At 44.1% G+C, this 20972-nt stretch overlaps 1 protein-coding gene across 1 annotated transcript in view; it reads right to left on the bottom strand.

Moving 5' to 3' along the window:
- CDS2 (CDP-diacylglycerol synthase 2) overlaps positions 1 to 19960 on the bottom strand; it is a 57610-nt gene extending 37650 nt beyond the window's left edge. Inside the window, exon 1 of the mRNA XM_044748596.2 lies at positions 19593 to 19960. Within this exon, the coding sequence (XP_044604531.1) occupies positions 19593 to 19649 (57 nt within the window). The 5' untranslated portion in view covers positions 19650 to 19960. The remainder of the gene's footprint in view (positions 1 to 19592) is intronic.
- Positions 19961 to 20972: the final 1012 nt, after the last annotated feature.

Here is a 20972-nt window from a genome sequence, read left to right on the forward strand (position 1 = left end):
AGATAGTAGAACGAGAAGAAATTTCAAGCAGTTTCGGACTGCTTTCACCTCCAGCATTCTTGCAAAAAAGGAAATACTTGCCTCTTGCATCTTGGACTCTAGAAGCTGAGCTCCCTGACAAATTGGATTCTGCTCCAAGCAAAGAGAGGCAGATGCATCAACCAAAAAAGAAATTACAGGACTGGCCCGATGGTGCAGCAGTTAAGTTTGCACGTTCTGCTTGTCGGCGGCCCGGGATTTGCCGGTTTGGATCCCGGGTGTGGCCATGGTACCACTTGGCAAAGCCATGATGTGGTAGGCGTCCCACATATAAAGTAGAGGAAGATGGGCATGGATGTTAGCTCAGGGCCAGTCTTCCTCAGCAAAAAGAGGAGGATTGGCAGTAGTTAGTGATGCAGGGTCGGTGAGCCGAGGAGTCAAAAGAAAGATTTCTTGGACTCTCAAGATGTGGCAGTAGTGCTCTTTTATTTAGGGAATAGTGTGGAATAGCATGGGGACAGGACCCATGGGCAGGCAGAGCTGCAGTGTGGGGACAGGACCCACGGGCAGGAGGAGCTGCTGCTGCCCCGGCTACTGCTGCAAACATGGGTGGAGAGTAAGGCTAAATTTAAGGCATAGGTATGTGAGCCATCTCTTTACAAGACAAAGGAAAGAACATGTAAAAAAGTTAAAATGGTATCAGTGCAGGTGGGGTCTGGCCATTGGGTGGTCCCACAACTTTTGGATAAGAATCAAATGGGATTAAGTAAAGGCCAGAAGCCACCACCCTAAATCAGTTACATGAGGTTGCCAGACAGTAACCAACTTAAGTTCTTGCCTTCCCCATTAAGAGTTTCTAGAGATAAGGCCAGCCCCCTTCTTCTTGGCACAGAGAGGGAGGCATCCTTACAGATAGAGGCTTCCCTTACAAATGTAAATGTTTCTCAGCAAAGGGCAAGCAAACTCCGGTCCTCGGAGCCTGCTTCTCATCTGCAGTTTTAAAATTAACCAGCCTAAAATCCTCATCAGTTAGCTCTGGGCTAATTTTCCTCAAAATAAAAAAAAAAGAAGAAATTACTCACCATCTTAATAACAAATCCAACAGTCATGGCCACTCAATCTTCACGTTCAACAGCCTGGCTATTGTCTTCACCCAACTCCGTCGGAGCTGAGGGTTGAGGTTTAATGAATCGAATAAACTCAAACACCTCCGTTATCTGGTATCAACAAAAAACCCACTAATCCATAGTGAAATTTCTAGGTAACCAAAACTTAGCTGCTTCAGCTATAAAAAAACAGCTTCTTTTAAACATTTGGGGTAGCAAATCTTCCACCCAAAGATTACTACGCACCTCTGCAACAAGGACACTTAAACAAGATATTACCCTATATTTTTGCTGTTGTTAAAAAACAAAGTTCAATTAAGTAAATTTTAAAGCTCTTATTGGCTTTATTCGATGACTCATGAATCGTGGAGCATCCAATCTAGCAGACAAAACAGAGCTCAGAGGAACTGTACCAAACGAAAGACTTTTATAGGCAGAAGAAAGCAAGAACAAGGAAGTTCCATGAGGCTAAAAATAAAGCAGATTGGTTACTGCAAGGTTGTTTTCCTTTAGGGGATGACAGGAGTCTATCAGGCAGATTACCTGCTTAGTGCTGATCACGTGATTCCTGGTTGACTAGTTTCAGATTCCATTTCTGGAAGAGTCTCAGTTTGGTGCCGTAGGGCTTAGCATAAGCAACTCCATTCTGGGCCTGTTGTCCCATTGGTAACATCTTCAATTTCCACTGCTCTTCTGCAGGTGCAGGCCTCAGCAGCGAAGGAGTGAGTAGGCTGTCTGCCCCAATAATACAGACCCTGTGCTTCAGTGCTCAGGTTTGACTCCTCGAGTTTATCCTCCCTCACTGTCAGGCCACTTGCTATGGGTATACCTGCCTCAAGGGCATTTCCAAGTACCTCTCTCCCAGAGAACTCTATCAAGGGTGGAGAACTCAGGAGGCCAAGGCTCTTTGAACTAGGCCTGAGCTAGGGATGGACAGAGCCAGTGAACAGTTCACAGCCCGAGAGGGCTCTCAGGCTGAATGCCCAGTCAAGGACGTCTGGGCGTGGACTGCGGGACATCGGCCCCAGCATTCTCAGAACATTTACTTCGAGAGGTCCTGGCTAGGAGCAACAACCTCTCAACCAGAAAGGCTTGAGGATGGCGAGGCAGCTCAGCACTTGGGTCCTGCAGGTAGGTACTCCGGAGCCTGAGGGAGACACGAGGTGGGAAGAAATCTATCCACAGGCAAAGCCTACGGGCAGGGAAAGGCATGCAAGTCAGCACAGTGCTTTGTGGGATGAGGGTGGGGAGCTATGCATGGCAGTCCAAGTCCTTTGTTACATCTACAGGCCATCTATGCCTCTGCAGAGTTTCATTCTATTGCGGGGTGGGGGCAGAGGATGACTGCCACAAAAGCCTCCAAACCACACAGCCTCCAAAGCAGTGAGCAAGTCTACAGAACTCATATTCACAAAAACATTCTCAGTACTTAAGAATGGCAATAGCGGAATTCACTAAAGCTATATGAATAATGAATGTCAATCCTGTAAACACAAGAGGGAGTGAGAAACTAGACATAAAACAGAAAAGGCTGCCGCTGACTTTCCAAAGAAGAACACCCCTCCTTCTCTTGGGGGAGAGGGCCTCAGAGGCACGGGGAAGGGGCGCTAGGACCAGCTATGCGACGCTCAGAGGAATCACATCACCACCTGGACCTCAGCCTTTTCACCTATAAAATAGAAACAATTCCCATCTCAAGGGTATTGCGGAGTTAGAATAAGGTGAGGCTATGTTTTTCAAACTGTGGGACGAGACCCACTGGGTCTTAAAATCAATTCAGTGGATCCCAACTAGCAAGGAAGAAAATAAACCACAGTGCCAGAAGTCAGGCAAGTGGCCGCCCTGAGAAGGCAGTGATTAGAAGGGATCGTGAGGGAGCTTCCCAGGTCCTGGTAATGATTTGTTTGATCTGGGGACCGGCTGCAGAGATGTGCTCACTTTACAAAAAATCACCCCACTGTATAATCATGATAGGGAGCTATTCCTGTATGTACATTACACTTCAATAAAAAGTTTACACAAAAAGTAGAATAAGAATCAAACAGAACAGAAACTTCTGAATGTATCACAGATAGTAAAAGTACTGCTTCATGAAACTTTTGTTGCAAAGTGACATATACATACAAGCTTGTACTGGGACAAAGTGTAAAATGTATTTATTCCTGTGGCTCAAAGAGGTCCAAAAAAGCCTGAAAGGCCCTGAGGCAATGCAGAGAAACATTATAAACTAAATCATCACACAAATGCTGGTTGTTACTTGGGAGCAGGAATAAGGGGCAGAGACAGCACTGCTGAACTTTCACAGACGGAAAACTAAAACACAGCGCCCGTGTGGTACAAAGGCGCTCTAAATGACGTGCTCTCCCATCGCCCCTCATACATCTGAGACTTACCCACACTTGCAGATCCCCACTTAGAAGTCTTTTTCTTTCTCTCCATAACCCTCAGGAGGAGGAAGAAAATCAACCAATAAAGCAAAACTTCTGCCTTAAGACTAATTCCTACCCCAACTCGAAGAATTTCCAAAGTAATGATGAGACAAAAGAACCCCAAGACAAACAGGAAATGCTGTCTTGGAACCAAAAACCACAGCACACTCGCAATTAAAAGGCTACAGTCTGCTCCGAAAAAACAAAGAATCCTCAAAGTTTGAGAACAACAGGTGGGATTCTTGGGAGCTGAAAGATGAAGATGAAAAGGGCTGCAGTGGTCTCATCATTTCCCTACCGCCAGAGTCAGTTCTTCAGCACAGAGGAAAAAGTCAAACAGAAATGCTATGCTTAAATCAATGTCACCACTGATGTATATTTTAAAAGAGCATTGCATTTTAAATTTTAGTAAGCTTTAATTTTAGATTTAGCACATTTTAGCAAATTTTAATTTTGAACAAAATGTAAATTTTACTTACTTTATTGAATAACCTATATAGGAATAGTAATTTTTATGTTTAGCATTTTAATTTTTATGAATTTAAGTTTTTACTTGATGTTCTGTAGTGTGTTCAAACTTCGTGCATCTGAATCACTTTGTCTTTTTCATTTCACAAATTCTAACCACTTTTTAACAAAATGTTGGGGTTGATACTAAGCACATCATACGTTAACATCAGCATGGTACTGCAATGCTAACAGTAAATAAACTGACATGCCAGTATTTTCTTTTTGCTCCACAATGCTAGTCACTAAGCTCAACAAATTCCTCCTGAAACCAGAGGCCTGGTTCACTGCTCAGCCAGATGCTAATCTTCACAGCTGACTTAGCATCACTCAAACTCCTGACCACCTTATGTGCTAAGAACAGCCAAGTCTGACAGCAACCAGGAGTTTGACAAAGCCAGCAGGAGAGCTGAGCCTTTGAGCTCTGCCTACTCTCTGCTCCCTGGGACATTCAGCTTTGCCACTCCGCCAGGAACCCTATGACAGATCATTATGCCTTTACTGAATCACGTGGGAGCTACAGAAATCCAAGACAAGGAGCCCAACTCCAGAGATTTCACCTGCTGAGGAAACAACATCTAACCAGGACTTGGACAGTCAATTTCCACAGAAGCCTGGAGAAAAGAGGGTGATGAAGAAATGGGGTGCAGGAGTCGAGAGGGTTCCATAGAGGAGGATGCAGCCTGAGCTGGGCCTCAGGGGATAAGGGCTCCTTGCCACGCAGGCCTCACCCTGGTGTAGCCCCTAGCCTGCCTGCACCCTGCAGGGTCTGCGCCAAGATGCCACTGCTGCCAGCTTGCAGACACCAAGAAACTCAGTGGCCACTGTCACCATCTCCTCTCTCTGAGACCATGCAGCGAGGCAAGGGCTCCCCCACCACCATGGCCCTGCTGGCTCACCCTGAGATGCTTACAGGTCCTCCTGTGTGAGCAGCTCTGCCCAAACCATGGAAGAAAAATGATTTGGGAGACCAGGAGGCCAGGGAGGCAGAATGACTACAGCAAGGAGCATGGCACTCAGGTTCAGCCTACCTGGGTTCACATTCTAACCTGAAGTTCAAGGCTTTTTGCTCATCCCTATAACATAGGAGCCAATACTTCTGAGAATCCAGCAAGCCCACCTCTAGAAATATATACGAATGGCCAGCTAGTCACTGCATGGTCAGGCCTTGTAATAACATCACAGCCCTGTTGAGAAGCCCCCCTGCCCCAAATCCGCCCTAGGCTACCACAGTGGCATGCTTGTGAAAAATGGATGATCATTTTTGAAAATCCTTTAAGAACAATACCAGTTTAGATCTTTCAACTTCTTTAACTATTAAAAAAACTCTTACAAATCAATGAGAAAAATGTAAACATGCCAACCAAAAAAAAAAATTAGCAAAAAGGACAACTTCCCAAATACCAATAACCTGTATCCTTTATTTAACCTAATAATCAGTGACATAAAAAATAAAAAGGCCATGAAAAACCATTTTTCTCACATCAGACTGAATGAAAAGAATATTCATTGGGGAATAGAGTTGGTGAAAACCAGTACACTCATATAGTACTCAAAGAAATGTAAATTAGTACTACCTTTCTGAAAGGCAATTTGAAAATATGCCGTAAGAGACTTTAAACGGGGGCGGGGGCTGGCCCCGTGGCCAAGTGGTTAAGTTTGCATGCTCAGCTTTGGCAGCCCAGATCCTGGGCGTGGACATGGCACTGCTCATCAGCCACGCTGAGGCGGCGTCCCACACAGCACAACCAGAAGGACCTACAGCTAGAATATACAACTATGTACTGGAGGGCTTTGGGGAGAAGAAGAAAAAAAGAAAGAAGATTGGCAACAGATGTTAGCTCAGGTGCCAATCTTTAAAAAAAAAAACAACAAGATTCTGCCATGATCTATTTAACAAAGATGGGGGGAACGCCAAACAGACATTTTAAAACTGTAGGAAAAAGATTAGCAGGACATGATGAACGTGTTAACACAATTACATTCTGGGTAATAAAATTAAAGGTAAGTTAAATGTATACATTCCTGTCACCTTCGTATTTTCACCAAACAAGTATTGCTTCCATAATTTAGAAAAGTACAAAATGGATATATCTCAGCCTCTCACTCCTCTGTGCCAGCACCTTTACTGGCTTCCCCCTAAACTCCCTGGCATGGCCCTTAAGGGCCTTCCAGTCGGGACCCTTGTCTCATTCTCTGTCCACCTTTCCAGGCACATTCCTGTTTTTCCAGCTCAAATGTCACCACCCCCATCAAGCTCCATCCTCCACCCCTCCCCAGGCCGTGCTAAATACCTCAGAAGTTTGAGCAAGCCCTAAAGTCACATACATGACCTCGTGAGGCAATATGACATTCTTCAAAGCAACCCAAAGAACCAGCACCCAGGGTCGGCTTCCACAACCACATTACCTACACGGAACCCATCAAAGCTGAGATTACTGGTCAGTGAAGGCCAGAAGGCCTGGGCCAAACTTCCCTGAAAAGGAAGGGCCCTGAAAAATCTCAAACCGTCCTAGTTTCCCTTTCCCTTTTTGATCCTCTGGACACCAGAAGTCTTGGTTTCTTCAACTTCAAATAGTGGCTCATTCTAGCATTTTGGATGTTATAAGACCAATGAGAAATGTAAGAGTCACGCGTTAGAACACCAAACCCAATAACTGAAGTAATTGTTCCCTGAGATCTAGGAAACAAGACATCTGACCACAGCTCCCAGGACTCAAGCGAGATTCTCCAGAACGATGAGACATCACTTGTCTGACAAAAAGCCCCTAGGAAAGGCTGAAGAAATGGTTCTTTGTCAGAAGTTCTCAAAATAGCTACTCTCGAGTGGCACGTTTTCAATATACCAGTATGTGCAAACTGAAAATTCTCTGAGAATTCTGTGGAACAGATAAGAGACAGAAATGGCAACTGCTAAGAGAAAACTGGATGTTTGGCTGACGTTCCTGTGAGAAAACAAAGCTCACATGGCTCTAGCTCTCCCAAATCCATAGGAAGGGACAGATACCAGCTCAACACAGCGCAAACTGGATTGTAGTGAGGGATTCTATTCACAGTCGCCAAAGATCAGCAGTGAAGGGGGTCCCTGGGCCTCTACGAGCACCCTCACACTCAGAGCAGGATGGGACACCATAAACCTACAGTGGAAGGCAACAGAGAAGACTTATAGTCTATGCCTTTGGAGCAAAGCCCATGGGAAAAAACAGCCAGAGGTAATCAGAACTCCGGCCAGCTGGCAGTCTCCCTGGACCACATGGGACATAATGGGGCTATTTCCCAACCTCACCCTTCACTTGCTCTTGCAAGGACCTCTCATTTAGAAGACTCTATTATTATTTTGAAGACTGCATGTATTAATAACTGATTCATTTCTCCAAAGAGAACTGCCACATGGTGCTAATAAGAGCCTAACCTTCAGGCAGCAGGACACCTGAGTCTCAACGCCACCTGCCAGGACCTGTGCCACACCTAGCAAGGGCCAACATCTAGGGAACATACACTTCTGTTGCAAGGGCAGGAAGGGAGTGCATGTGTGATGAAAACTTTTATCCACAGTCATCTGGTTAAAGCAGTACCATTTCTGGCTGCCTTCAACAGGTCATTTCCACACAATTTCCTAAGAATTCAAGACCATTTTAGGTAGCAATTACTGCTCTGTCCTATGAGAGATCAAAAGGCAGAAATGAAATGAGGAGGGACACTGAACTGAGGGCCTGGGTTTTCCTCTACTTCTAGAAAAGTGGTGCTGGACGTACTTGGGAGCTCCTGGGATGCAGGGAGTTTTCTCCGCATTATTCCTGTTTGTCAGACATCTAGGGACCACACACCAAAAGATCCTCAAGGCCTGTGCCTTGAGAGTTCTCCCACTGAGGAGCAGGCAGCTGCCTGTGCTTGACCCCCGGCCCTTCTTTCCCATCCTCAAACCTGAAACAGTCCCCCTTTTCTCTTTGCCTGTCAGTGACTCATCTGCCTGCCACCACTGGAGGAGACCCTCAGCCACCAAAACCAGTCTCAGCTACTCTCCACCTGCATCTTCCCACAGTTTTTCTTCTTCGTTGCTTCGTAGATCTCCTGCCAATTTTTAACAGGCATCTTCAGGCCTTTGGAAGTGCTCAGAGATCACTGGTTGTCCCAACATCCATTCTCCTTTTCTTCCATTGTAATAGGAACCCCAACGCTTAGCCAAGCACATGGCCTCCTAGAAGGGACGTTTCCCAGCTTCCCTTGCAGTCACGCAAGGACACATGACAGAGTTCTGGCAAATGGGATGTAAGCAGAAACAGTGAGTGCATTTTCTAGGAAGTGTCCTTACAGGAAAGGGGCAGGCCTCTTCTTTCTCTTTCCCTTCTTCCTGCTTGCTGAAAAATGGATGTGATGGTTGAAATTCCAGCAGCCTTCCTGTACTAGAGATGGAAGTCACACACTCAGGATGGTCCAACAGCAAGACAGAAGGAACCTGAATCCTTGACACGGTGAAGCTGCTGGAATGCCAGCCTCCAGACTTCTTTTATGTGAGAGAGATATATATACTTCTACCTTGTTTAAGCCACTGTCATTTTTGGTTTTCAGTCACTTACAGTTAAACAGGGCAGGGACTACTTTTTGGCATAGAAGTCTGAGATTTTGCTGTAACGTTTAAAGAAATGGGTTATAAAACACACAGTGCTAGTTATAAGGTAACAGAGGCTTAAAAATATCATAAGAGCTTAGAAAAGTCCATAAAATGGCAAATATATGGATAAAGGTTTACTGTTCAAAAAAACTTGGGTCCCCTCACCTTCTGAGATGTCATCTTCCATAAAATGATTTTTGGGCCAGTGTGGGAAATAATGTGGCCAGCATAAAACATGTCTACTTCTCATTCTACTTGCCTTCTCTGTGGTACTTGACACTGACCTCAAAAACTGGTTCTTTCAGGCTTTGGTAGCAAACCACACTGTCCTGACTCGCTGGTCTCCGACCCTGTCTCCTCTCCTCCATCAGCCGACTCCAACCAAACACAGGCACTTTCCAGGGTCAGCATCAGCTCTTGCCCTTCTTAATGTCAAGAGCAGAAGCCCAGAATTCACAGGTGTCATCAGTCAAGAGGAGCCATTTTTATCCTTCGCCACACAAACAAAACACACAGAAGTGTTGCAACTACCTGTTTTTAATGTTGTAAGATCAGCTCAGCTCTCAAAACTCAAAACTTCCTGTTGAGGAGGGCAGAGAAAGCCATGCCTTTTGAGCTCAATATCCCCCTGAAATGAATGGCAACGAGTACACTAAGGAATGAAACCACAGTCTTAGACAGAAATAAGAGGGAACAGGGATCATCAGTGGACATGAGATTTCAACGAATTTCTGGATGACTAAGTAGATTGAGAGCTAAAATAGATGAAACAAAACAGAAAATGCAGTCAAGAGTATACACTTCAGGAAGAATCCAGGAAAAGTAGGAGCCCTCTGCCCTCTGAAACCCTGGAGAAGCTCTGCACTGAGATCTGACACATGGAATGGTAGATGAGATTTAGGGGGTTCTGCTCCCAACCCACTCAACCTAAAATGAAGCCTTCAGGCAACAGGTCCCGTCTGCAGCTTAGAGGTCTCAGTCAAATTCCCAGTCAGGAGAGAGGTGAGCCAAGACATTGCTGTGTAACTCCCCTATTCTCTCCCTTGTCTGAATGGGAAAGCTTATTTGGGTTATCCTGCCCCACTTCATCCTGTCCCTCTTCCACAATTGTACTTGGAGGGATGACAGATAACCCTTTAGTGCATGGTCATCAGACCCAATGAGCAGATTACTGGACATCAAATGTCAATGCAGAACTCTGAGGCACATGCAATGACCAGTAACTGGATGGGGCTTTGTGCTGCCTGCCTCAGGAGGAAGTGATGTGTTCTGCAAGCCAGAAGAGGAGAAGACTAAACGAAGCGCGCACGCTCTGCAACCTTCCTCGGATAACATTTTCCTGGGAAGACATACATGGATGGTTAACAGACAAACTTCACAGAATGCACGTGATCCTCAACATGATGTTTTCAGTCAATGTTTATACAGAAAAAAATGTTTATTTATGTCTCAAAAATCCATCAACGTTTTTAAGAAAACAACGCATGGGAACATTTTTGAGTTACATTTCAAGTAACACTGGGAGAAGGTCAGAATCATGAGACAAATTTCAAAGCACTAGGTGAATTTCCAAAGAGACGTATGGTCTCCAAAGGTACTGGTATTCTGAGAGGCACGGTGGCAACAAACGCTTTGTGAACACACGAGGAGCTTTCTTTTAAAAAACAGCCTGATGTCTTATAGCACCACACAAAGACATTTTTAATGTAACAAGGAATGTAACAAAGCTTCGCTCTGCAGTTTTTTCATTCTAAAGCATGGTCCACCGTAGTCCACAGGAAGATGAAAGCTTGCCAGTTCAGGAAGCTCTACAACACCACAAAAACAAAGGTAACAAGGTTACCAAGTCTGACGAGCCATCTCATGTGGACCCCATTATTACAGTGACCATACAATGTATCCTCCAAACTGGGACACTGGAGAGCAAAAGAGTGTCATCCTACTCATCACCCACCTCATTCACACAGATTAACAACGACTGCTTCAACCCTTCTCTTCCTTAATGAGTAGTACAGTTCATTAAAGCAGCAGTCCTTGAATGTTGTTATCTCAGGACCTCTTTACACTCCTAATTATTGATGACCTCGATAGTTGTTTATGTGGGTTATACCTAGCCATACCTGCCATTTTTAGAAATTAAAAGTGAGACATTCCTAAAATACAAGAATATGCAAGTATAGTAGTTCCCCCAAAAAATTAAAACATAGAATTATCACATGATCCAGCAATCCCACTTCAGCGTATATGCCCAAAATAACAAAGCAGGGACTCCAAGAGATATCTGTACACCCATGTTCATAGAAGCATTATTCACAATTTGGGTTGTTTGCAGTTTGAGGCTACTACAGAGAACACAGCTTTCAATATTCTAGAACTTGTCCTTCAGTGAATATATGCACAGATTTCTACTGTGTAATCAGGAATAAAACTACTAGATCACAAGGTTTGTGTATATTTTATCTTTAGTAAATATTGACAGTTTTCCAGAGTGACTGTACCCATTTATCTTCCCACAAGCAGTAAATGAAAGTTCCATATGCGCCACATACTTGCCAACCCTTAGTATTTTCAGTCTTGTTAATTTTAGCCATTCTAGTGGGTGTGTAGTGGTATCTTATTGTGGGTTTCAATTTGCATTTCCATGATGACTAATGATGGGAAAATTTTTATTGACCATCTGAAGGGCCCATTTTTCTACTGAGTTGTCTTTTTTTATATATTCCCTTTGTAGAAATTCTTTATAGACTCTGGATATGAGTCCTGTGTCAGATATATTTTTTATAAATATCGTCTCATTGTCTGTGGCCTTTCTCTTCATTTTCTCAACAGTTCAATAAATAGAAGTTCTTAATTTTAACATAGTTCAATTTATCAATTTGTTTTTTTTAACAGGGATTTTTAAACATCACTATACCATTATCACACCTAAAAAAAATTAACAGTTCCCTTATAGTAAATATCCAATACTCAAATCTACTTGATAATTTTAATCTTTTTCTCTTTACCACAGTTTGATTGAATGAGAATCCGACTAAGATCCAGAAATCATTAATAGGCCTTAAGTCTTTTAATCTGAAGGTTTTACTCTCTGTATCTATCTCTACCGTTCCCGTCGCTTCCCTCACTCTTTATTTTTATGTATGGGGGCCGTGTCTCCTCGCCAGCTACTTCTAAAGCAAGCAAGTCATTTGTCCAGTGCTGTTTCTCGACGTGTTCCTCTGTCCCTTCAATTTCCTGTAAACTAGCACTCAGAACCAGAGTCGTGATTAGGCTCGAGTATGATTTTTGGACAGGATGCCTCCATCAGTAGTGCTGTGTACTTCCATCAGGAGGTACACAACATCTGGTTGTCTCTGTGATGGTAGCAGCATGGATGGTTACTGCCTTGTTCTATTAATCCAATGGTGGGTGAAAATGTTAATATTCTAATTCTATCACTCCTTTTCTATTTATTCCATAAAGAAAAACTCATAATCAACTATTTGGTTACTCTAAGGTACAGTTCCTGTAGGAAAGGCATGATAATGCCTCAGAACTACCCACACTCTAAGCCTCATTGTTAGATGAGAAAACTAAAGGAAATTAGTGGTGGAGCCAAGTTATAAACCAGACAGTCCAACTCCAGCGTCTGCTTGTAACCACTAAGCTATAATGCCTCTCCTAAGACAAAGAAACAAGTGAATATGTACTCAGTATTCCTGTGAGGGGAAGAGAGACCACAAGGTCAATCACTCATGAAGTTATGGCGGTTACAAATTTATGGTGGGAAGAAAATATACTTGTATCAAAAGCTTAAACAATGTACATCCCTGTTTGAGTAGGCAGTTCTAAACATAGAACTTATCTAAGGATATCATGCACGTGCAGAAAGGTTTTTTGTACAAAGATATTTCCTGCAGCTTGCTTACAATAGCAAAAAATTTAAAACAACTTAAATGGCTGACTGGTTCAATAAGTTAAGGTACAACCACACAACAAAATGACACACAGCCATTAACAATTATGCTGGGTTAAAATGTTTAAAAACCTGAACAATGTTTCCGGCATATTCTTAAGTAAAAAATGAGTTCTAAAACAATAATATACATAGTGCAGGAATGTGTAGTGTGTATAAAAAGAAAGGATATACACCAAAACATTAACAGTGGTTATCTCTGAGTGGTAGGATTAAGGTGATTCCTTTTCTTTTTGGTGCTTCTACAATGAGTATCTTTTATTTTCACCTGTTTCTTTCATAAAATTTAAAAAAAAGTTTGAAATACTCTCTGCAAAGCACTCAAGGATTTGGGAAAATGCTTCTGGCAGCATAAAAAGACAAGCTATCAGATCATGCATGGTAACTATTATTACAGTCACAGGTAGCAATATGCTTGGGAGAGAGAAGGCATTTGAACAATGGGTATTTCTCTGAATGACAGGATTGCAGACGGATTCCATTTTCCCATGTACACATTTCCGTGACTTCTACAATAAATCCATGCCTGCTGAAACAGTACTGAGATGGGGAAGATCTGAAATGGACATGGAGAAAGTGGGATCTAAACAGGTAGAGGAGGAGAGAGGGGTGACAGAAAATGAGCACATTTCAAGAGCTGGAAATAGCAAGAGCCAAGATCCATGTCACAGAGGCACCAAGCAGGAGAAAAGGCTGGTTAGGAGAGACAGCTATAAAGGACCAAATTTAAGAGATACGAAAAAGGGGCCGGAATTCTTTTTTTTTTTTCTTTTCTAGAATTCATAAGGTGGTTTCAGAGCTGTTAAAAGATAAAAAGGACAGATACTAGAAGGGGCTGTGAGCAAATTTTGAAGAGAGGGAGCTCAATTAGAAGTGTTTACAACAGTGCAGTCATCAATTCCCGAAGTATGTGAAATATGCAATAGCAACAGATAAGAAATCAGTGTAACACCTGGTTAGAACCTGTGACCTGGACTGGATGAGGCAACAGACACAGGGACTGATGGATTTCAAGCTGAGCAACTCAGAAACCTGATTCTACTTGCACAGGAGACAGAAGAAGGAAGATCAACATCCAAGACAAGAAAAGTCAGATCTAAGACAGAGTAAGTCTGCAATGACTGAGGGACATGCACCTAGGAATGTCCTCCAGACCACTGAAACCACAGGACTAGCAGGACACAGACTGTGGGGACAAGGTTCTGAGAGTCATCCACTGAGGGATCCAGAGCCAATGACAGACATCCTCTCAATGTCAGAGACCCAGGAGCAGAGAATGTTGCCAGTAACTCCTAGGTCTCAAGGGCTCTTTCAAAACCACAACAAAGTCTTCAGAGAAGCCCCTGAGGTGACCTTAATACAAAGGAGCTGCTGCCAAAGCGCAACAAAGCAAAAGAACATCTGATTTGGGAAGGCCAGCTCAGGTCCTTCCACATGGAGGGCAGGCACTTGCGAACACTACAACCTGGCACCAGTGGCTGCCTCCAGGGAGGAGAACTAGGTAGGCAAGAAGGAGGCGTTCACAGTGTACCTTTGCACCTTTCAAATTCTGAACCACTCATTGCCTAGCCAAAATAACAGAATCAAGTTTAACTTCCTTTTAAAGGTCACTCAGCTAAGTGGGCCCTATGCCATCCCCACTGTTGAGGCAAACAGCATGAGAACAAAGATCAGGGACTGGCGGGACGAGCCGCCTAATGTGGACCAGGTCTGCCCTCGCTGGCGCTGCACCACCACCCCAACCACGCAATCACCACGTGACAAGGTTTGGAAGGCAAGAACTCTGTCCAACGTCAGGAACAAATCAGGATTCCTCCAACAAGACCCCGGCAAAATTTAATAATCAAGAGACATGGTCTCTTGATCTCTTTTACAAACTAGAGGCAGAATACGTACAAGGCTGTGCTTTCTCACCCCGGGCACTAGTCAGGAAGGCTGGGGAGCACAGGTAACAGGTTAAGAAGCTGTGTGCAAGAGAGTTACTGTGCATGCCCGCTGGACCACTAACGAGTTCACCTATACTCCACCTATGTGGATCCCAGAAAAGAGGGAAGAGTGGGCAAATCAGAAACACTGATGCTCACATTTTTTCAAACAGTTTAAAGGATGATTATTTGCCCTATGAAATTAGTTACAAAATTCATTTCAAAAGTTTCCCAGATGCATTCAAAGGTTATATGATTTCTTCAAATCACTGGAGAAAGAATGGATTTAGAGCCAAAACTGGTATAAAATCCTGGACATTTTCCTCACGAACACAAATACCAGCCCTCCCTCAGAGCTAAGAGAGACCGTAGACAGCAGACACTGGACCCAGAGAACGTTCTAAGGAGAAGGTGTGTTGAATATTCAATGAATGGTTATTGCTAGAACAAACAGTTCTGATACTAAGAGTCATCAACTGGAAAGCACGTATTCCGAGCAGGCTTACAAGGAGAAGCCCACACGTCATTGGGCATTTCTCTCAAGGATACCCAAGGGGCTGCTCCCAGGGATGCGCTTAAAATATATAAATCACTAGGCATCCAATAACTGGGAAAACTGAACCTAGACAACTTTTTCTACCAAAAAAAACCTTTTTCCCCAGAATCTCCACATTTACTGAGAATTTACTTTTTTTAATATATTTGACATTTTGAAAGATGTATTTTCCTATTTTTGTAGCCACATAACAAAAATAGGTGATATTTGGGCATCTTTTCTATTAACGTCAATCAATGCAGAGCTTGTAAAGTCTGTAAGTTAATTCTGTACCTTGAAGGCAGCATTATGCAACATAAGGAAAAAAACAGGAATTAAGAAAACCTTCGTACTATTAACCATTCTGCATCTAACCAGCTGTGTGAGCTTCAACGAGTTAAGAAACTCTCTGGCCTACGGCATCCTCTTGTATAAAATAAAGACCTCTAAAGTGCCTTCTAGATCTAACAACCGATGAGAGCAATTTCGCATTTTTGGTTTTTTTTGGAGGAAGATTAGCCCTGAGCTAACTACTGTCAGCCCTCCTCTTTTTGCTGAGGAAGCTTGGCCCTGAGCTAACATGCCCATTTTCCTCTACTTGTTTATATGTGGGACGCCTACCACAGCATGGCGTGCCAAGCAGTGCCATGTCCGCAGCCAGGATCCGAACCAGCGAACCCTGGGCCACTGAGAAGTGGGACGTGCGCACTTAACCACTGCACCACCAGGCCGGCCCAATTTAACATTTTTAAAAGATATAAATTCTTCTAATGAAATATCACGAATCTGTGCAAACACAAAACATTTTAAACAAAATTAGCTTTTTAAAAAAGTTAATTTTAAGTAGTCATAAATTGGGAAGTAACTGAGTTTTTAAAATAAAATTAAACTGTTTGATCAACCTAAAGAAGAAACTTAAAATGGTGGGTCATATGACAAATCAACCTTTCACCTGCTCTCCCTATTTAAGTCTGAGAACCACAGTTAAGGTTTACTGATTTTTCAATGCCCGAAGTATTTCTCAACGTAAAAAAAAAGTTGGAAAGAAATAAAGCATTTCTCCTACATCTTAAGTAGTTACAGCTCTTAAGATTTTATCATTTCAGCAGTTCCCTCTTAAAAGTCTATTAGAAAACAATTTGCAATTATTCACCACTGTCCTAAAATATATTATAGTTAGTGCTACGAAGGAAAGATAATTGCAGACAGCAAGGCTCCTTCTACAGCTAAAGCTCGACTGTGATTCTGAGCACTGAAAAATTCAGCAAGAGAAGAACTGAAAAGATAGGTCCTAGAAGGCCAAGCCTTGTTTACAAGACTTTCCTTAAAAGGGCAAGAACAGGAAAAGACTACTCTCAACACTTATAACTTGAAGATTTAATCATCTGCCAAGACTGGAAGGTGAATATTAAGTTTTTTTTCCTACGAAACTATATTTCAACAACAGCTAACACATCATTACAATGTGACAATTCCTGCCCTACCTATGTAACATGAATACTCATTTAATGCACATAAATATCCTCTGAAGCATATGCTACTTTACCACCTCCATTTTAGAGATGGACAAACAGGCTTTTATACAAGTGATTTGCTCAGTTACACAACCGGTAAGTGGCAGGCTGGATGGATCCAGCTGACTCTTCAGTGCCTGCTCTTTAACACTGTCTTCAGTTAAAATGTCAACTCCCATTTCTAAATGATGTCACTATTTCCTCCCATACTGCTTTCATCGATCTAGAAAGGAAGCCTCCAAAGGAGTAAAGCTCTAATTTAAATCACACTCCAGTAGCTAAGCACGGCAGAAAACCCCAGAATCATCACTCTAACCTCCAAAACGAAGTCTCCTGAACTGCCAACCCAATCATAAATCTTACCATGCCAATCTTTTGGCTCATGTTTCATCATTTTCTTTCCTAAGTTCCACTGGAAAAGCATGGTTAGACAGGAAGAGGATCATTCCCAAAGCTTAAATTCCAAGTTTCTTAGTTTGGCAACAATACCGTGCTTTGGGACTTTAAAATCATAAGCATGGTTCCCAGAGGAAAACATTTCCTTTATTAGCAACTGGCTTTGAAAATTCCATTCTAGGATGCTAAATATAACAAAATATCTTCTGACCTTCATAATAAACATGTTTTCCAGATTATTTTGAAACTAACGATTGTCTGCTTATTTACAAAACAATTTTGCCACAGCAGTTAAGCAAACGTAACGTTTTAACGTAACCTTTCAAATTTGTTCCAGTCCTTTTAACGAATTGACTTGATAGTGTTTTCTGAATTCCTCTACTATGAAATAAGCTCTCATTTCACAATTCATTTCCCTCTCAAGATATGCTTGTTTTGTTATTTCTAATTTTCTTAAGTTCTAACACAAGAATATCAGCAAAGTCAGAATCATGGAAGTAAGTTTCTTCAAACTATGAAATAGAATAAATCAAGATTTTTAAAAACAATACTATAGACATTCATCAGAGGCAGATAAAGCATTTCACAGTTCTTAAAATGTTATCTTTATTATTAAAAATCCCATACGTGATAACTCAGAAATACTAAGTGATGGGGTGAGGGGCTGATTGCCTTGTTCTGGGCTAATGGACTACATCAGGCTTTTAGCAGAACACAGCAGCTACTGCGCTTTAGGGAGCAACGGGCACTTAGTGGACCTCGCAGCTCCAGGCAGTCTGTCACCGTATAAGTGGCTGAAGTGCAGTTGTAAAAAATTAAGGCACCTTCAGCTGGACAGCTCCTCCTGCCCTCCCTATCTAAAACATGGAATGGGAAAGAACCTGGAAGAGGGACCCAATGAGTTGGGTAAGGAGGGTAGAAATTTTGTTTCATTTCATAATCCTGTGCGGTTTTGTGTGTGTGGTTTTGTTTTGTTTTGACAAGTATGTCTTACTTATTACAAATAATTACCTTTCAAAAATATAGCCCACTGGTTATCATGCCGTCTTTTTTCTCCCTCTTCTAACACCTTCTAGGTCCACAAAGTCTCATTAACATCAAGTCTGATCTGTCACCCTTAAACAGAGCTACCCAGCCTCCAAACACCTGAATACTCACCAACCAGTGTATACAAGGTGGGGACAGAGTTCTTGCAGGCCCCACCAGGATATTTAATGGGAAGATTAGAGATTTCAAAGTATCTTAGCTCTGCAAGCAGCTCCTAAACTTGCACTGAAGCCCTAAATTTTCTCCAAAATATATTCTAAAAATCACCACGGAGAGTTCTCTTTGGATGACCCACTGTCGACAGCAACAACAAAAATGTTGTTTACAACCTCATTATCGTTCACCCAAAACATTTCTCCTCGTATAACTGCTCTGTTGACACTCTGTCACCAAATCCTGTGCTTTCTCCCTTCCTGATGTCTCCCCTAACGTCCCTTTCCTCCAGTTATCAAAACCTGCAAGCTACATACGTGGGTGCTGTGGGCCCGGTGTATGGCAACAGGGATTGGTGGAAACAGCTATCCCTCAGCTCCAGCCAGACATTAACCAGGTGGGAATATGATGGCAGATCTTCCAATTACCCAAGACAGGCAAGAAATTCAGACTTTTAGGAGAAATCTCCTGGTTTTCAAAGCAACATGTGGACCAAAGAAAACATCTGCAGGTCACCAAAGCCTCGAGTTAACCAGTCACTTTCACTCTGGTCCAGGCTCCCTCAATCCACTGTACACATCACTGCCAGATCCATTTACCAAATACACTGTTCCTGACCACTGCTACCTCGAGACTCGAAATGCCAAGCCTTATGCTGCCATTCAACGTCCACAGCAACATAGCCACTCTCCACCTTCCTCAAGTCCCCTACACAACCCTTTCACTTCAAGGAAAGCAGTCTACTCCTCTCATCCCTCACCCCTCAACAAGCTGCATCCCCGCCAAGATGGCCTCTTTTTCATCCTCTTCCTCTACCCCATCAATGCCCACACTTGAAGCAGGAAACAAGCCCATCTACTGGGAGTATCCTTTCAACACCTGCTGACTATGTGAGTTAAGAAACTTCTCTGCTTAAAGCGAACAGATTTAACTTTCAAGAAGGCATCTAAATCCCCTAAAAGGCTAATCCCCTGGCCTTGTCTTGATAAACTCCCCGCCAAAAAGATAACATTTTAAAGGGGAGCGGAGACTCTAAGTCGGGCTCAGAGGAGTCGCCTGCCAGACGAGGCTTTGCGAGGTCTCGACGTCTTCACAAAGAAGAAGGCCTCGGGGAGGTGGGGGACAAGAAGGGGAGCCCCAACCTCGGCAAGAGGCAGGCGGCCGTGCGCAACGCCCCGCGCCCTCCTTCCTACGCCCCGGAGATGCCACCCCCAACTGGACCCAGAACTGTGTTCCCAGAGCCCCCACCTGCTGACCCGCGACGCGCGCTCCGCGGGGTCCCCGCACCCCAGGACCCTCCGCGCTGCCCAGGCCCGCTGCCACTGTTGGCCGAGACAAAGGGTCAGAGGACGAGAGGACCCTTCTGCACCGCCCCCTGCGCATCTCCCGGGGGCGCCGCTGCCCCGGCCGCGCCCACCCCGACGCCGCCGCTACCTTGTCCTCGGGCGGACCGTCCGGCTCGCGGGCAGTCCTCTGCCGCAGCTCGGTCATGCTGGCGATACGGGCGCGACGTCGCCGCGGGCGAGCAGCGCAGCCGCCGGAGAGGGCAGCTCAGCGGGGACGCGCGCGGACTCCGCTCGCCCGGCCCCGCCCCGCCTGAGCGGCACTCAACTCCGCAGCGGCTCGCAGGCCCCACCGCAGCCAGCCGCCAGTCCTGGGGCTCGGCCCCGCCCAGCGCCGCCGCCGCCCTTTCACTCCGGCGGAGAATGATAGCCCCGGCCCCACTTGCTCCTTTTTCGGGAGGAGGACTGCGGAGCGAGCGCGCACGCGCACCGCCGCCATGACGGCCCCGGAAATCCACCAATGGCGCGAACCCGCCGGGGGGCGGGGCGGTGAGGGCGGGGCGGAGCGAAGTGGAGAGGCGTGCATTGGACAGCAGCGCCACGGAGCGGAAAAAGGCGTGCTTTTCCGAGGGAGACTAGCCAATGGGAGCTCGGGCCTCACCGCGGATGGCAGGCGCTGGCGCCCTGAGTTGACCGGCGGGAGAAGCGGCAACCCTGAGCCTCTGTCCTGGCTAGCTATCCTCGTTCTCTCGGCTTCGCCAGGGCTCTTCTCTCACACGTATAAATAGACACTTGTTAGGCCTTGCGTGGAAATGCCTGGGAGCCCACCTGTGTAAGAGAAAGGGATCACGTGATAAGGAAGTGAAACCCAAACTTCAATCTGCGTTGCTTTGCGAAGCTGTCCCTAGTACTTATTGAACTTTAATTATGTGCTGGGCTGAACTAAGTAATCGCTTTATGTCATTTAATCCGCACAACTCTTAGAAGTGGATATGATTTTCATTTTACAGATCTTCCGCAGTTTTTCAGATTGTTTTTCTGTCTTCTGGACTGTTGAAAGACCTTTTTTTGGACAGGCGCTTGCCTACTTTGTTCACAACCGGATGATCCTCTATCTATTTGACACATCCATGTATTTATTAAATGGGTTTAAAATTTCTCCTAAAGGAAAATGATTTACCCCAGATCTCACGGCTAGAAAGTGCCAGCTAAGAATTAGAACACAGATCTCTTACCAAAGTCCACACTAACCAGTGTACATACTGCCTACCTTCCTAAATTTATTAATACCCTTATGTTCAAGCATTGCCTTTAGCGGTTCCTATTTGATGCCTTGTGAGTGATGTAAAACAAGTATAAAATAGGGTCCCTTCCCTTAAGCATATTGTAATTTAACACAGAGAGAAACTTGCATACTTAGGAGTTTCATATTAGCAATTTTGACTTCAGCTGCGCGGGTTTGGGAAAGTATTGAGAATTCTGAGAAGGGCATTATATGTTTTTGATTTATGTCGGATTATCTTCCCAAATT

The sequence above is a fragment of the Equus asinus genome, chromosome 15 (genome assembly GCF_041296235.1).
Source record: "Equus asinus isolate D_3611 breed Donkey chromosome 15, EquAss-T2T_v2, whole genome shotgun sequence".
Classification (NCBI taxonomy): domain Eukaryota; kingdom Metazoa; phylum Chordata; class Mammalia; order Perissodactyla; family Equidae; genus Equus; species Equus asinus.